This window comes from Fringilla coelebs (assembly GCF_963513975.1).
Source record: "Fringilla coelebs genome assembly, chromosome: 13".
Classification (NCBI taxonomy): domain Eukaryota; kingdom Metazoa; phylum Chordata; class Aves; order Passeriformes; family Fringillidae; genus Fringilla; species Fringilla coelebs.
In genome coordinates, this window is record NC_140039.1 from 4,683,545 (window position 1) to 4,699,867 (window position 16,323).

The window sequence follows — 16,323 nt, forward strand, 5'->3', positions numbered from 1 at the left end:
TGAGCAGTCCCAGGCAGCTCTGTTACCAGTTTTTAATAATAGAATTAATTTTGCAATATATTTCAAAATTAAAACAGGCTTAAGCCTATTCCCCTCCTTCCAGCCCCCAAATTTAAATGAAGCTGGCAAAAATCTCTCATAAAGTTCCCATGGAAGCCTCCTACATCTGAATCTTTTAAGGAAGATTTAAGCAAGACTGAAGAAGCCCCCCAAATAGAATTCAGGACTTTCAAGCAACAATGCAAGTTAAGAGGCTGAAAATAAAGGTAAGAGAGGAGGAAAGTCTCCCTAAATGACCATGAAATGGTGATAAATAATGAGAAATCCAGGGGATTCCAAGCTGGGTCCCAAACTGATTCTAAATTGGGTTTGGGGCATGGATTCCAAATCCCTCATGTAAAATTGAGTTTGCTGCTCCAACATGAACATGGCTGGATTGAAGAGATGCCAGAGGCTTGCAGGAGCAGCAGTGCATTCTGCAGGGAAGGATGCCAGCAGTGCCCCCTGCACCCAGAGCAGCAGCTGGAAGTGACTCCAGAGCAGGGCTGGATGTCCCCACAGGGACCTCTCCCACCCACACAGAAGGTGAGCTGTCCCTCAGCAGCTGCTGAGCATGGGGATATTGGCAGGAGAGAGCAGAAGAGCAGACACAGAGCTCTCCCACCCAGGGAACACTGTGGATTGCCACCCCACAGCCAGTCCCACCCGATTTTTCTCTGTAATTTTAAGCTGTGAGCTGCAGAGACATTCATGTCAGCATCAATACTTTGGGAAAAGTGGGGCAGCAAAAAGAACTGCCAGCACCTCATGGCAAAACATGCCACACTGATAGCCTTGTTAAGCAGGATTAACATCAGGAATTAAAAATAACATCTAGGTTTGGTGAAGAAAAAAAAAAACAAACTACTGGTTTTATCTTAAGAGTCCCCATCTATTGCAAACACTAAAACAAAGTTATTTTCAAATCTTTTCAAACTCTGTAGATCTCTTACCATGCCCACTCTTCAGGGCTGAAGGCACAAAATCTGTTTCTTCAAAGTCATTTATTATCCATAAACCCAACCATTTATTATCCAACCCAACAGTGAACCCAGCTCACTCTCAGCTTGCCCGGGGTATTTTGGAGCAGTGGTACACACACACCAAGCTGGGTGTATTGGTCCTCTGCTGAAGGGTCACTTCCAAACAGTGAATAAGACAATTTGAGCTTCATGGCTTTGACAATCTGATATTTCTTATTGAAGCAAACGAGCTCAGCTGTGCTGTGGCATTGAACACAAGCAAACCAGCTCATGGAAGGAAACACCACTGAGCTGTGGCACTTCCTCAGCCAAAACTGCTCCATTTCTCTGCTAACACAACCAGTTGTGCACATCCCTCAGTGTGCACCGTGGGCTTGGGTGGAAAAGAGAGAAAAGAGAAAACATTCCTTTGAAACTCACTTCTGAGGGTTCTGGGATTTACCTCAGGGGTTGCAGCACATGAGGTTTCATGTTCACAAGCAAGTAAAGCAGCAGGAGGTATAACACAACCACTGGGGCTTCTTTGGGAAAAAACCCAGCAACACACTTTCCTTAGCTATCTGTAAATTTTAAAAATTCATTTGTAGAGTCCTTCAACACCTGGAGCTTGGAATCATCCAATGGACAAGGCAGCAAAAATAAGCACATTTATCATCCTAGGGCCAACTACAACTCTTATGTAACAGCGTCATGTAGGACTGAATTGTTGGAAATTATATGACTCTAAATAATTTTTAATTAGTTGTTTTAATTAATTGCAAGTAGTGTCCACTTTTAGGCAGCATTAGTTGAGTTTCTTCACAGACTCTTGTTGGGGTAACAAAAGATACAGGGGAGATTAAGGCCTGGAAAGCTGGAGAAAAAAGGTGATAAAAGGACTAAAGAATGGGGAGCAAATTAGCATGAAGAGAAAAATATCAATAATCAATAGAGGAGAGAATATAAATAATTAGAGAGAATCATGTCACTTAGAACAAATGAATATCAATTTCTTTGCTAAAAATGCATAAATAAGTGAAAAGGTTTTGTGTCAGCATTGCTGTGGAGGCTGGAACGCTGTCAGCCACTCACCTCTGGGCCAATATTGAAGTAATGCCTTGCTAACACTAAAAAGACAGTGTTAGAGAGGGTTATTTTTGCCCATTTGGGGAGGATTTTGGTACCAAAATGGTTCCTGTTGGATGAACCTGTGCCACTGATAACCACCTCCAATTTAGCACCGCAATCCCCCCAGGTGATTGCGTCTGAAGTCTGGAAAGCAAATTGTTCTGAACACTTCAATGGGCAGGTTCCACAGCCAGGGAGGCAGGGTGAGCTCTGTCACACTGCCCCTGCAGTGCCCCACACACCCAAAAACTCACTGGCTTGAGAAAACAATGGAACAAAGGAGCAGCCCGGCCACTCGGCACCCCCACGGCAGAGCTGCACAAAGCCAGCAGGGGAGCACACCTGGACGCTTCCAGAATGTTCCAAGTTGACACCATATTTCTGCAGCAAACAGCAGAGGGCTTTAAAGTATCTTGAGGTTTTTCTCTCAGTAAAAACTCAACAATTTGAGGAGTGAAAATCACAGGTGCTGACCCTGGCCAGTCTCTTGACTCTTATTTTTCATTATCACCAACAAGGAGGGATTTTCTCCAGGGTTTCTGCAGGCTAAAAGTCACCTGTAACATTCCAGTTCAAGGACAGGCAGAGTTTTGGCTGAAGATGTCAAGCTGGATGACCTCTGCTGTGCACAGAAAACCATGGAACAGCCACGACCCCACTGGCAAAGCAGAATGCTGTTGTAATGCAGCAACTCCTATTACTGTAGGATTTTTTAACGAAAGTAAAACCACTTCAGGGAGTAATTAAAAAGCAAGCAAAAACAAACTAGAAAAGATAAAATGGAATGGCTCAGAAAAGAATGACCATTCCTTTAGAAGTGAGCTCCTGTGCCAGGGAAAGGGAGGGGGCCAGCACATGACTGGAGTGAGGAAACCCAAACCCAAGGAAACCCCCGGTGCCACCCAAGCTTCCAAACTGAGGCAAATACTTGAGACTGCCAGGAAAACTGCAAAAAATCCAAGTGGATTTGCTGTATTGTTTAGGGAAAGAATTAACATTGATGCCCAGACTAATGCTGAGATTATAACTGCACAGCTTCCCTGCAGTTCCACAGCATTCCTATGTATTCTTTTTCCACATTTATGCTGCCACAGTCGTGAACAAGCAGCACTCAGCTTGTAGCTTCCAAGGAACTGTGGCCTCACTCATGGAGGCAAAGTGAAATCTTGCTGCAGCTCACTGGATGCTCCAAGAAAATTCTCCTCTTTTATTCTGTACTACCTTCTAGGGTAAGCTCACCTCTTACCAGAGGGCTATTCCCTCTTCTCCCTCATCTCCAGTGCTAATCAGAGGAAAAGAATCATGACTTTTGAACTACTCCATGAATTTGATTGGTTTTTCTTCCCAATACTCATTTTTTTCAGACTTTTTGTACCTCAGAGGACTGTACCTGCCTAAGTTGCCCTCACAGTGAAAGAGGCTGTGGAAAGTGCTGGGGAGGAGAGATTGACACAAAATGCAAAAGGAATAATCAAAGGAGCAGCACAGCCTGGGGAAGCTCAGGTTTGTGAGTCTTAACAGAACTGACTCAGCTCACAATCCACACAGGAAAAGAGTATCTGCAGTCCCTGAAGAATTTCATTTGAAAGCAAAGAGGAAACAAGGGCTAGTAAATGCTATTGTTACAGAAATAGCAGCTCCATACACCCAGCTATTTCTATTACACAACTGAAATGCTCTGCATTTAATAGAAACCGTGGCTGCTTTGCCAAGTTCTGGACTGGCAATTAGGATGGGACATTGAAATGCATTGTTTTACCAGCTCCAAGGCAAGGACAAGGAATGGGATTTATAATGAGCATTCAGAAATGGTTTCTTCCTTCTTTAAAAGTTAAAAAGGAAGTTACTATACTCTGCTGAAAGCTGTGCCAGAGAATGTCATCTATTATCTGTGAAAACAGGTTCTTTATGTCTGAGGTAATCATCAGCTTTTCAGGATGTTGGGAGGCTGCTTTCTCCTTGCACCTTGCAGGATCTCAAGCACAGTTTCCAGAACACCTACACAGATGTGAAAAAAAAAAAAAAAACCTCCTGGAGCTAGAGGAGAAATAATTTCTAGAGATACTTCGAAGGCAAGTCAGAAACTATGAGTGTACCGCATTAAAGGAAGTCAGCACTGAGGGAATGCAGATATGTTTGTCTTGGAAGCACACTGAGCTGACTGCCAAAAATACATATTTGCCTTTATTTTCCACTCACCTTTATAAATAACAGGCATGTCAAACACCCACCTCTGACTTCTTGGAAAGCAAATGGAAACAGTAAATTTGAACAGTCTACATTTGAAGGGTGAGTGGTAATTGAAAAAGGGACAGGAGGCAGGAAATCATTACTGCACCTAACGCTGTTCTTATCCCAGGTCTGTTGATACAGGTTACTGTCAAAAGAAAAATGACCATGTAGTCATGCTAATTCTTCTTGCAGTGCTGCTGAGCTTACACTCAGTGAAGCCACTGTCTCATTTTATAAAAAAATAATTAAAAATAGCACAATCCACTTTCATGAAAACACAGAAATGCAGTGCCGAATAAAAGAAAACCAAAATTCAACATTTCATTATTGTGAGGAATGGCATTTTCATCACCTGTCCAATCCACAGATGATCCTTACAAAGATTTTAGCAGCAAAATTTCCCAATTTCCACGGTTCAGCTGGAAGCAGCGTCACTGCTAGCAGTGGCAATTGGCAAAATGTCTGAGAGCACCTAACAGAGATTCAAGGAATTGTTTTACCTCTACATTTTAAGGTGACACTTTAAGGGAAACAGGTTTTTTTGCACCCCTGTAAGTGCCAGCTAAAACAATGAATTAAGAGCTGTGCTCTTGCAGCAGGGCCAGTCCCATCAGGACAAAACCACTGCATGGCAACTCTGCTTTCACAGGCACCGACAAAATCAGGCAAAAACCCTTCTCTGTCTCTGATACACTGCAAAGGCAAAGCTTAATTCCATCAAGGGCACCCTGGCTCCATCGATTGGATTATTCATTTGGTGTAATGGACTTTGCTTTCTTCCTGCAGCCTTCTCAAAACAAGAACAAAATGAAGATAAATCAGCTCTCACTCAAGGCTGGCAGTCTATAGATATTTATGGATTTCTGAGCCCTGCAGTACAACAGGAGGGAGGCATTCCCCAAGGATGATTTCCTCTGCAGTCCTGTTACCCTCCCAGCAGCTGCCCAGCACAGGGACACACCAAGGAAAGGCTGCAGCCACCCCTCCCCTTCGGGTCCATCACTGACCCAGCTTTGCCTTGCCCAGCACAGGAGCCACTTTGACACCACAGCCCAGAACAATCCCTGTTTGATCCTCCAAGCAAAGGCCTAATTGCCACTTTCCGAGGGAGCAGCACCAACGTAATCCCAGTTTGCCACTGGGACAGCTGACGTGGCTCCCATGGATCACAAAGATCTCTTCCCCTCTCGTTACACTGTGCCCATTACGTTGCAGGCCTGGCTTCATCTTTTTCTCACACAATGAATGAGCTGATTATGCCAACAAACTCAGACTACTACTCCTGCGAATGAGATTAGAGGTTTATCAACTGCCCCATAAAATGGCAACACTTTCCATCGCTTTTTAATGCAGCAGAAAGGGGCTGACTCATTGTATTGCATCACTGCTCTCAGATCAAGGAGAAACTTGGGGCACAACACGTTATGGAGAACGTTGACCTGTGATAATCCCTTTGCAAAGAGGGAAAGAATAACAGAAAGTTGCTGGGCCAGGTTTTCCTTTAACTTATGACACATTGTAGTTGTAATTGAGGTAACTACACTGAACAAACACAAGTCCTGTGCAGAATAGGTACAAAAAAGTTTTACATCCATTTATTACCCTGTTATTTCAATCTGAGGTACAAGAGCAGAATGTTTGTCTGTGGTCAGTACACCCTGCCTGCATGTATTTAATGTCTTACAGGGAAAAGGGATTTCAGCTTGCATGAAAATAGCCTCCTTTCTAAGCATTGCACCTGCTGAGGTAAGATAATCGTTGAGAGGAAGATGATGTCCTGAGTAATCACATAAATAAATCAGCACTGACCCCAGAAAATCTCTGATGCTGCCTAATAGAAAAAGCAGCAGACACTCACTCGCTTTCTGCCCTTCCTGGCCTTACTTTAAAGCACTGCCTGTAACCCAAAGAGAATCTTTTTGCAAGCCATTTAGGATTCTCAAAGGACCAGGTATCTCTTTTTTTTTTTTTGAAGCTTTATGGGGAAAATGCATCATGCAATATCTCTCTAGTTCTCCACAAGTAACTGAACAAAGCCAAAGTAAATCAGCAAGTGGCACGACATGCAAGAACCCAGAAACAAAATGAGCAATGAAATTGGACTTATCACAGAGAAAAATCTGAGCCATTCATTCGAGATGCTTATGTTTGGGTAACCTTTGGAAGAATGTTTGCTGTTCCATTATACAAACAATGGAAATATTAGATAAGGAAAAGAAGCACCATTGCCAAGAAAGCTCCACGCTTTCTTCCAAACCACGAAACGTGGAGATGTGATTTTATGGAAATATAACGCGCTGCCCGCAGCAGGAGTGTCAAAGGTACAGAGCCATTCCTGCCAGCCCCAGTGGGCCCAGGGAGTGCAGCTCAGCAACCCCTGGGGCAGCACATCTGCCTGGCACTGGCCCACCGACACATGGGGACCCCGGAGCCAAACCCAACCTCGCTGAGGCCAAGCCTTGCAGCCTGCTGAGCAGGACTGAGGCAGCCCCTGTGCCAAAGCAAAGCTGCCACGAGTTATTCACACACAGCCATGCCTGCTCCATCTGCTCCAGCCCTTCCCAGCCTGCCAGGCGCCCCGTGGCAATGGCACTCCTGGGACTGGGGACAGGCCCAGAGCTTCCCACAGAGCAGAGCTGCAAAGGGCCACCAAGAGGGACCCAGGGCTCGTCCCTGTGCCGAGAGGGGCAGCAGGAGTCCCTGGGTGCCATCACTGGGGAGGCTGCAGAAGGGACGCCCCCTGCACACTTTGTGCTGCCCACTCACCCCACAGCCAGGGACCCCTCCGGCTCCCACAGAGATAAAGATTCCCAAAGAGAATCACGGGATCATTTGGGTGGGAAAGGACCTCTAAACCTTGTCCAGTCCAACCCCTGCAGAGAGCAGGGACGTCTACAGCCAGGTCAGGCTGCTCAGAGCCCCATCCAAGCTGGAGTTACACATGCCCACAGGTGGGCATCCTGATCCAGTGTTTCACCACCCTCGTTGTGTGAAATTCCCTCCTTATATCCAATCTACACCAACCCTCCTTCAGTTTAAATCCATTACCCCTTCTCCTGTCACAACAGGTCCTGTAAAACATGTCTCCCTAACTTTCTTACAGGCCTCCTGCAAATACTGGGAGGCCGCAATGGCCTCTCCCTGGGGTCTCTTCCTGCAAATACTGGGAGGCCGCAATGGCCTCTCCCTGGGGTCTTCTCTTCCCAAGGGAGAGGAAACCCAGCTTGGATACTGGGATACACACGAGGGGGTTCTGCAAGTGCAACTTCCAAATAAAGGAGCATCTAGGACTTCCTTCCTTCCTTCCTAGCCAGCCCCTCATGGACAGAGCCAAGCACAGGCCCCAGGAGCCTCTCGAGGCATTTGGATGCAGCCAGTGCCCACTGATGGAAGCACAGGAAAATGCCAAGTTTTCCAAGCTGTCTCCAGCTCACCCACACCTGGCACTGCACCAACAGCCAGGTGAAATATGAGTTTAAAGCTCCTCCGTGGGGTTTTTCCACGTGAGGCAGGAAAAGGCCCAGCGAGGCCTCGGCCCTGCCAGCGCTGAGGGGATTATTCATGGCCAGGGCTGATTTCATTGTTCAAACCAAACCTCCCGTGTGGGGAGAACATGTACAGATAAGGGCTGGATGGGGACTTGGAGCTTGGCTCCTGCCTGGGGGGTTGGCAAATGGGCCTGAGCTACAAGAGATGTTTTGATAGCACAAATAAGGATGAGGAATTAGGCAGTGTGGTGATCCAGAGAGAGGATGAGCGGGTCTGCTCCTACAGGGCTTTTAAGGTGCTGCTTTGAAGGTTTCCAAAGTATTTCAGCTCAACATCACAAGGAAACTCCTCAAATCTACTTTCCAACAGCTGGCAATGCTCCTTTTAAAGAGATTATAAAATCAATCAAATATTATCCATCCTCACCTTAAATGTAAAATAATGTAAGGAGATCTTGAAGTTATGGATAATATTTAATGGTTTATACATGACCAAGTGTGTTCTTTTAACAATGAAAATGATGCTATCACCAATTTCTTTACATTCATGGGCTATTTTAGTGTGTTAAAATAAAGCTCAGTCTCTGACAGTCATAGAATCAATTATTTTATATTTCTATTTTAAACTTCTATTTGCCTGAATCAAGTATTTTTCATTCCTTTTCCAATTTCCTTTCCAAATTCTTTGCATCTCTGTGGCTGATTGAACACAGTGGTGCACCTGACTGCAATTCAGAGTGAACCAGCAAGAACAGCTTCCAAACAGACTATTAAGTTATTAAAGGTGCATTTTTATAGAAGCAAGTGTGAGGAACCAAAACTAACGAGTATTAAAAGCAGCTGGTTAATTTTGTTGCATTCAATCTTTCTTCATCTTCTACCTCATCGTTAAAATTGTGAAAGGCTTTTTTAGATTGCAATAATGAAAAATAAACACACCTCCCCAGGTGGCCCCATGGATTCTCAGCCTGTATCCCCCACACAACAAGCACACATTTGAAAAGAGAGAGAACTTCTCTGATAGCACAACTAAGGGCAGTTGTGATGATTAAAAAGTCAACTTCTACAGTAGAAACATTATCAGTTAACTCTTGATTGATATTGTGTCTTTCCATAAAACCTTTTCATGCTATCCTGAGACAGACCTACAGCCAGAAAAAAAAAAAAAAAAAACACAAAATGAAGCTGAAATATTCTCCCCCAGCCCGTTTCTAGAACATTAAGCAGTTCTGTATCCAGTAAATTCCAACAGAAAGACTTCTGTCGTGCTGTAACGTCATCACCAACGTGTGACACCTTCTGGAGTGCCTGTTTGGGGGGTGGCTGCACAGATATCACCATGGAGAGGTTCTTCCTTCATTTAAAAATTAAAAAATCTTCACTCTACTGTGATGGGGCACGCCCCAAGGCTGCCAGAGCTCTGGGAGCGTTTGGACAACGCTCTCAGGGATGCACAGGGTGGGATTGCAGGGCCAGGGGTTGGATCAATGATCCTTGTGGACTCCCTTCCCACTCAGGGTATTCATCATCCTAACAGTGAATTCTTCGCTTTTTACATGCACTGGAAATTGCAGCATCCAAGTATTTTTAGCAAGAAATCAGGGAATTTAATTCACTAACATACTCCTATAAGAAAGAAACATTTTTATAAGGGAAAGTAGATGAAAAGGTGGCTGTAAATTGGTGGATGCTATATAAAATTGTGGGTAAATATAGTTAAGTATTGGAGAGAGTGGATTCCAGTCTCATTTGGTATTCATCCAACCAACTCATCCCATTTTACCAGCTGTCCTTTATAAGGTATCACTGATGCTCCAGTGGGCCTCGGAGACTCCAATTGCATGGAAAATTCTACAACTGTCAGCACAGCTCTGCCCAAGGGGGGATTCAGCATTGTTTTGCAAAGTGACAGGGCTGGATCCTGCCTATATGTGGTATTTCTGGGATAATGAAAGTGAAACTAATCTGAACATAAATATTTTTAAAGCAAATTCAAGTCGACACGTATGTGTGGTTTTTTTTCATATAAATTATTTCCATAGATTTTTGGGAGGTTCTTTTCATGAGCACTTAAATGGGAGCTTTTCATTATAATAGAATCACTTTAGGGCAGGAAATCCCTCAGGCATAACTGAGAGCTGGGATCTCCACTGCATCTATAGCTAAAGGAGCAATCAAAGAAAATTTAAAGGAGCAACTGAAGTCTTGTAACCTCTAATAATATTATTAATTCATTTAACATGCAAATATTATTCTACTCAACACTCAGCAGACTGCCCCAGCTCCATGCTGAATTGAGACAGGGGTTCACTGGGAAATGAGCCTCACAGCAGAGTCAATGACATCTGATGTCTTACAAATATGATGTCTTCACTTGAGAAGTTCAGGGCCTTTAAAACAGTCCCAGAAACCACTTCTAAGTGTGATTGATCCTGCCAATCCAATGTCCCCCAAACAGGTGGGACATCAAATATTAACATGGGAAATGAATTGAGTCAGCTCTGAGCTCATGACTACTTCTTGCTTTCTAAATAAACCGGTAAATTCAGTTTAGGCCACATTTTACCAAATTAACATGTCCCTGCTTCCAGGAAAAATTTTTTGCCTCTTCTCTGGTATCTGTTTGAGCCCATATCCCACAAAATTACAAGGGCTTTATGCAGATAAATTCTGGAAGATCTTACAAGACAAGAAGAACCAAGTTCTATGGCCAGGTCCTTTTTACTGTTTCACAGTCACTCAGGACTCCTGCTCAGCTATTTGGTTTTTTGTGCCCTGCAGTAATTCTTATTTTGAATTTCCAATAAAAGCCTGTGAGATGTGCAGCACACCAAAGTATGAAAAACAAAGGAAGTGCAGTGAACGTGCTTCACCAAAAATGATGACTGGTTGGGAAAGGGATTTTCAGACACTGTAGCAAATTGTGGTTTTTCACAAAGGTATTCAATGAAGAATCCACAGTTTGCTGCAGATACCAAAGGATAAAGCTAAGTATGTCCATAATTAATTTTCAGATCATGTCTGCTTGCTGTTAGGATTCCATTTCCATGGAAGAAATGATTATGTTTTTTTCCTCTAAGAAGAGTCATGTCTCCAAGAATATCCTCTTCACTGAGCTTGGAATCAAGAAAAACAATGGCTTGGGACTTAGAACTAAATATAAGCTTTTATTTGCCATAAGCCTTTAAAGTTTCTCTGTGATGGATAGTTTCTCTCCAGCAAAAGTTTCCAGAGCTTGACAAGACATATTTCAGAGAAATTTTCCAAGCAAAACAATTAAAAATAAGATGTAAGCTTTGTGTGAATTCCTATTATGTGATCTACTTGAAAATTAAAACCCAGCGGAGCCTTGCCGATTCCAAGGCTATGCTGATTGCCATTTGAAGCTGGAAAGGTTTTTCCCTAATGCACAAGTGATGAAGTGCACGTAATGCTTGGAGGAAAGTTACCTTATCTGCAGTATCAGATATAGATTACTGCTGGAGTCAGTGTGCCACGCTGCTGGATCCATACACTCTGTTCCAACGTGAGGAATTGAGTTTCCCTGATGTCATAAATTGAACACATAATGCAATTAACATCTCCTTTGAAGTTCACATTGACCAGGTAACCACTAGAATGAGTTGGCAAACCTTGACTGAAGTCACCGCCATGAGCTCGGCTCAGACAGAGACTTCAGCTCTGACTTTCTGCAAATGTGGAGTTCTTGAGGCTGAGACATTGATAGCTGCTCCTTTGGGACCCCTCAGCTGGGGTAATTTATGGTGTCACACTACAACTGACATGTTTACGATCACACCAATAATTCCAGACTTTGAGGCGCTTAAACACTGGAGGTAACTAAATGATTAATTTTAGAAAGAAGAGAATGGAACAAAGCCAAGACTCCTATCTTCGTGAAAAAGAAAAGAACTTGAAATGAACATCTTGGCTACTTTACAAGACTGCAGAAACATTATAGACTGAAAGACTGTGTAATTTCCAAAAGTGTTAATACTCCTTGGAGATGAAAATACGGTGACAAAAATAGAATTCTTAGAATAAAACAGAATTTTACTTGCACTTATAGAGAAAGAAAATTGTATGAGGAGAGGGAAACTTTGCACCATTGTCAATGCTTTAGGGGAGCTATTTGGTTTGAGCATTGAAAACCAGACTAATAAACCATCAAGGAGAAGTCACTAAAAAGACTTAGGAAAATAGACTCTGGAAAGTTATGATTGGTAGCATTAAACATAAGAAAGCATGGAGCTTAGTGTTACACACAACAGTAGTGCAACTAATAAAAGCATCAATACAATCACAGACTGATGATTTAAGCAAAATTATCTCTGGTAATATAATAAGTGAAGATTATAGTGAAGACATATATATAAATATAAAAAAATATATTGATCTACACAGAAACATAATGTGCATCTCAGAAGGTCATTTCATACTCTCAAGATGTCCAAACACCTAGAAGCTGTTTTGAAGCAACTACTTTGCACCTTCTTACCCCAGGAGCACAGAGATTCAAGTCTCTGCAATGCCTAAAACATGCACTGATTTTTTTGTGTTATTTTAAGGAAGAATTAATGCATTTAGCTGTTAAAACAAGAAGCACTCCTTTCACCCTCATGCCAGCTTTAGCTTTAGCTGGACTGGTTTGCCTTCTTTCTTAGAAGACTCTTGTTTTGTTATTGTTAGGAATAACGGCAGCACCATGAGAATTCTGTTCAGGTAGGAATCAAAGCCTCTTTTTACACTGCTCTAGAGAGCATTTACACAAAGTCCTCTAATTCAAGTGAAGTGAGAAGTGCTTACCTTCTGTTGGTGATGTCTTCAGATGTCTGCAGAGCCCCTCTGTTTCCCCATAAGTCTCTTTAATTTTTACTACTGCTTCTGTCCCTCGGAGTTCCATGAGGGAGCGCAGTTCCTGCAGTGTGCACCCAAACTCTCCTGCATGGTTGGCCTCATTTCTTTGGTTCTTGGAATAAAAATCGCTATTTGTCATGTCACCCATCGTGGCTGGTTATATTGCTCCACTCGTTGTAGTTGATACAATCTTAAAAGTGTTTAAAAATTGGAGGAGAGGAACCTCGAATTCCAAATCGGAGAAATTAAAAAGAATCCCGCGTGTGTCCGGCGAGCGACGTGGAGGATGCCCCTGGCGTGGAGGGTGTCCCTGACAGACTGGAGGTCACAGAACGGCTGCTCTCAAGGCTGCAGACCAGCTCCACTCCATTCACCATTTCCCATTATGCTGCACCCAAGCTGTAGAATCTACATGGTCATTTCTTCCTCTGGACCTTTGGGAAGAAGCAGAAAGGACTCATTACAAGGCGGGACACGGGGGATGGCGTCAGACGGGTGGTGGCATCCCATAGGAGCTGCACAGCACCACGGAAGGGTGTCCTGGAGGTGCTGCAGGTGAGCAGCATCCACCCAGGACAGCACCTGCTCTGCCTTAGATAAAGCTCTCCACGGCTGGAGCACCAATAGCAGCGCTGCTCGAGTCCAAAGAGCAGCCGCTAAATGAGATGAGTCATGAATATTAATTAGTGAGCGATTAGCCCGGCGTGCAGGATGCACCCCCAGTACGTGCTCTGCTCCATACAGCCACCCCGGGCTGTCCTCTGACCAGAACAAAGGCTCCCTGATAAGGCTCCGAGGTTGGCAACGGGTTAAACCCTGCCAGTTTTCATAATGGGTTAAAGTAAAACTGGGTTTTAGTGCAAAGGCAGTGAAACTTGGGGAAAAACTATAGAGCCACCATCAGAAATGCAGAATATATTTAAATACATTACATCTTGCAGCCCTGCCTTCTGTGCAAGCAAGCACAGCAGGGATGCAATGGGATGTCTGGGATGGAAGAGGCAGAGCTCTGTTTGAGGAGCCCTTTCCCCTGAGCCCAGTCACCACCAGGAACACACACACAGGATGCTGCTGGGCTCTTTTTTCTTCCTTTTCCCTTTTTTTTATTGTCTTTTTTATGTGCAGTGTTGAACGAGTCCCATTTGGACCATCTGGGAGACAGTTGATTACTTGCTAAAGCCAGCCTTTAAAACCTGTTTCCCCTTCCCATATTCTAATGAAGTTGGTTTAAATACTGCTGAAACCAGCTATTATATTTGGCACGCAGAGTTTTAACAGAGATTAAAGGTTTCTTTTTTGCCTCAAGCGGGTTAGTGCGAGTGCACTGTCTAATCTAGAGGTCTCAGATTCGTTTTCATAATAAAAAAGATCTTTCAAAGGGCACCCCAGCAGCCTAATAACTGACCAACCTGTCACAGGCAAAGGTCACACGTTGAACTTTCTAGGCACAGCAATTCCCAGTGGAAATTATATATAAATGCCCAGATAAAGCACATCAAGAGGAACCCAGTGCCTTTCAAGTCTCAGGTTTATATTTGTGCAATAATTTTAATCTCCCACCCAGCTATAGCTGACTAACATGGAGGGTTTGTTATTTCCACTCTCTAAGGACGTTACCATTGCTGTGCAGTGACAAAGATCAGGCCTGTATGAGCACTAATTTGGAGTTACCTTGCTCAATTAACAAAACTAAACCTCTACCAGCCCTCTCCTTTACAGCTTCAAACCTCAACATTCCTTTGATTTCTGTGGAGGAAAACGTTAAAGAAAAACAACAACAAAAAAAAGGAAGTTCAAGTTTCACTATGATATTACAGCCCAAAATTCAAATACCAGCCAACTGCTACACATTTCTTCCACCCATCCTATTTACTGATGTATCTTCTAGTGCTAAGAACTTCTGCCACCCTCAACTTCCCATATTGCTGTCCACATTCACGAGATGAGAATTTCAGCACAAAATGTTTTTACAGGAAACAACAAAGAGAAACTCAAAGCAGCAATTGAAAAGGGTTATTATTTGCCAAGCAGGAGATGGTGAACCACACTCTGCTCTCCATGGCTGCATCCTGGGCACTGCTCAGCCTCAACCCATCCCCAGGTAATGCCCTCTATACAGCAGGAAGAAAAGGCCTTACTCACACTATTGCTTTGTCTTTTTGTAAACAGGATGGATCAGGATTCCAAACAGAAATAGCATCAGCCTGCAGCATTATTTGGGGAAAAAAATTGCAGGCCAGAAATGTCACAGATGCCCAGTGAAGCAGGTTTCATCCCAGGAGGCAGCACAGGGCTCCTCCCTCCAACCAGCAGCATCCCAGGCTCTGCCTGCTGCCAGCCACAGCAAAGTGCAGACTGAGATCTGATTGTCAGAAAGGCTACAGTGATGATAATAAACAGCTGAAATAACAGGCTGCTCTTTACTTCCAGTAGTAAAAAAAAATAAAATAAAATAATAAAGTCTGTTCCTAAGTGCAGTTCAGGGTTTTGAAAGCTGGGCATCTCAAACAGCCATGATTTTAAGAGAAAAGAAGATGGAAAAAAGCATTGCTCTAATAAAATGAAAAAAAAATCTTTTTAAACGTTGCTCCAAAATAATAAAATTGTTCTCAAACTATTCCATGAAACCACAGAGAAAAGACAATTTTGAGTGTTTTCTGAAGAGAATCATCTACCAATTTCATTTCTGATGCAGAGGCTACTAAACACAGCATCAAAGACATTTTCTCCATGATCTTTCTGTGGAATGTGTCCACTCCTCTCAATCAAAGCATCTCTTTGCTAGAAATTCTAGCATCCCTGTGCTAGAAATTAATATATTTTCTCCCATTCTTAGAAATTCACTGTCATTTGTCAGCCACAGTGCTGACAAGACAGTGCCGTTGCTTTTCAGCATGAGTCATTTGCCTGCTTAATTTTTAATTTCACCTCCAATTAAATATTAACCAATAAACAACAAATATGAAGTTCACACTTCCTTCAGAACTCCAAAACCAAATCCCTGGCAGTCTGTGCTGCTCATGACTCACCTAAAGCTGTGCCACCAGGGAAACACCACCTCATGGTTCTGAGAGGCAGATGGAGACACACAGCAGGCACTGAGCGTGACTGACGTTGTTCCCTGCTAATGCAGCTCCCTAATCCCCTGGAACAGGATCCTCAGGCTCTATCCCATCCCAAAATCTCTCCTAGCCAAAGCCCAGGCCCTTGCCAGGCTGGCAGGACTGACACACCGCCACATCACCCCTCCCAGGTGGTGAATATTGAATATTTCTTCACCAAAAGCTGAGGAATAGAAGAATTGTAGCTGGCACCTGGCAATAGTCCCATCCTGGGGCTTTGCATCTCCAAAATACATCCAGTTGCCACAAATGGGGAAATTAAGAGTCTCATCCACAAGAAATCCCATTATTGCACTGGGTTTTGGGCAAGGTTTTTTTGTTTGCTAGGGTTTTTTTGGGTGGAGATGAGGGAAGGAACTATTTTACAAAGACCCTCACAATATTGATATTTTCAAGATGTTTTACATATTGATGTTTTCGAGATATTCTAAGCGAACTACCAAGAAATTCTGATTAAAGGAGGTGATACTGGCACATTTTTCAATCAAAATGATC

General features: G+C 43.4%; 1 protein-coding gene across 16 annotated transcripts in view; it reads right to left on the bottom strand.

The window, feature by feature from the left end:
- The window catches only part of ATP2B2 (ATPase plasma membrane Ca2+ transporting 2), a 168,288-nt gene extending 155,285 nt beyond the window's left edge, over window positions 1-13,003 (bottom strand). For all 16 annotated transcript variants that reach the window (XM_084214770.1, XM_084214766.1, XM_084214771.1 and 13 more), the window contains exon 1: window positions 12,656-13,003. In XM_084214770.1, coding sequence (XP_084070896.1) covers window positions 12,656-12,854 — 199 coding nt within the window. In that variant the 5' untranslated portion in view covers window positions 12,855-13,003. The remainder of the gene's footprint in view (window positions 1-12,655) is intronic.
- Window positions 13,004-16,323: the final 3,320 nt, after the last annotated feature.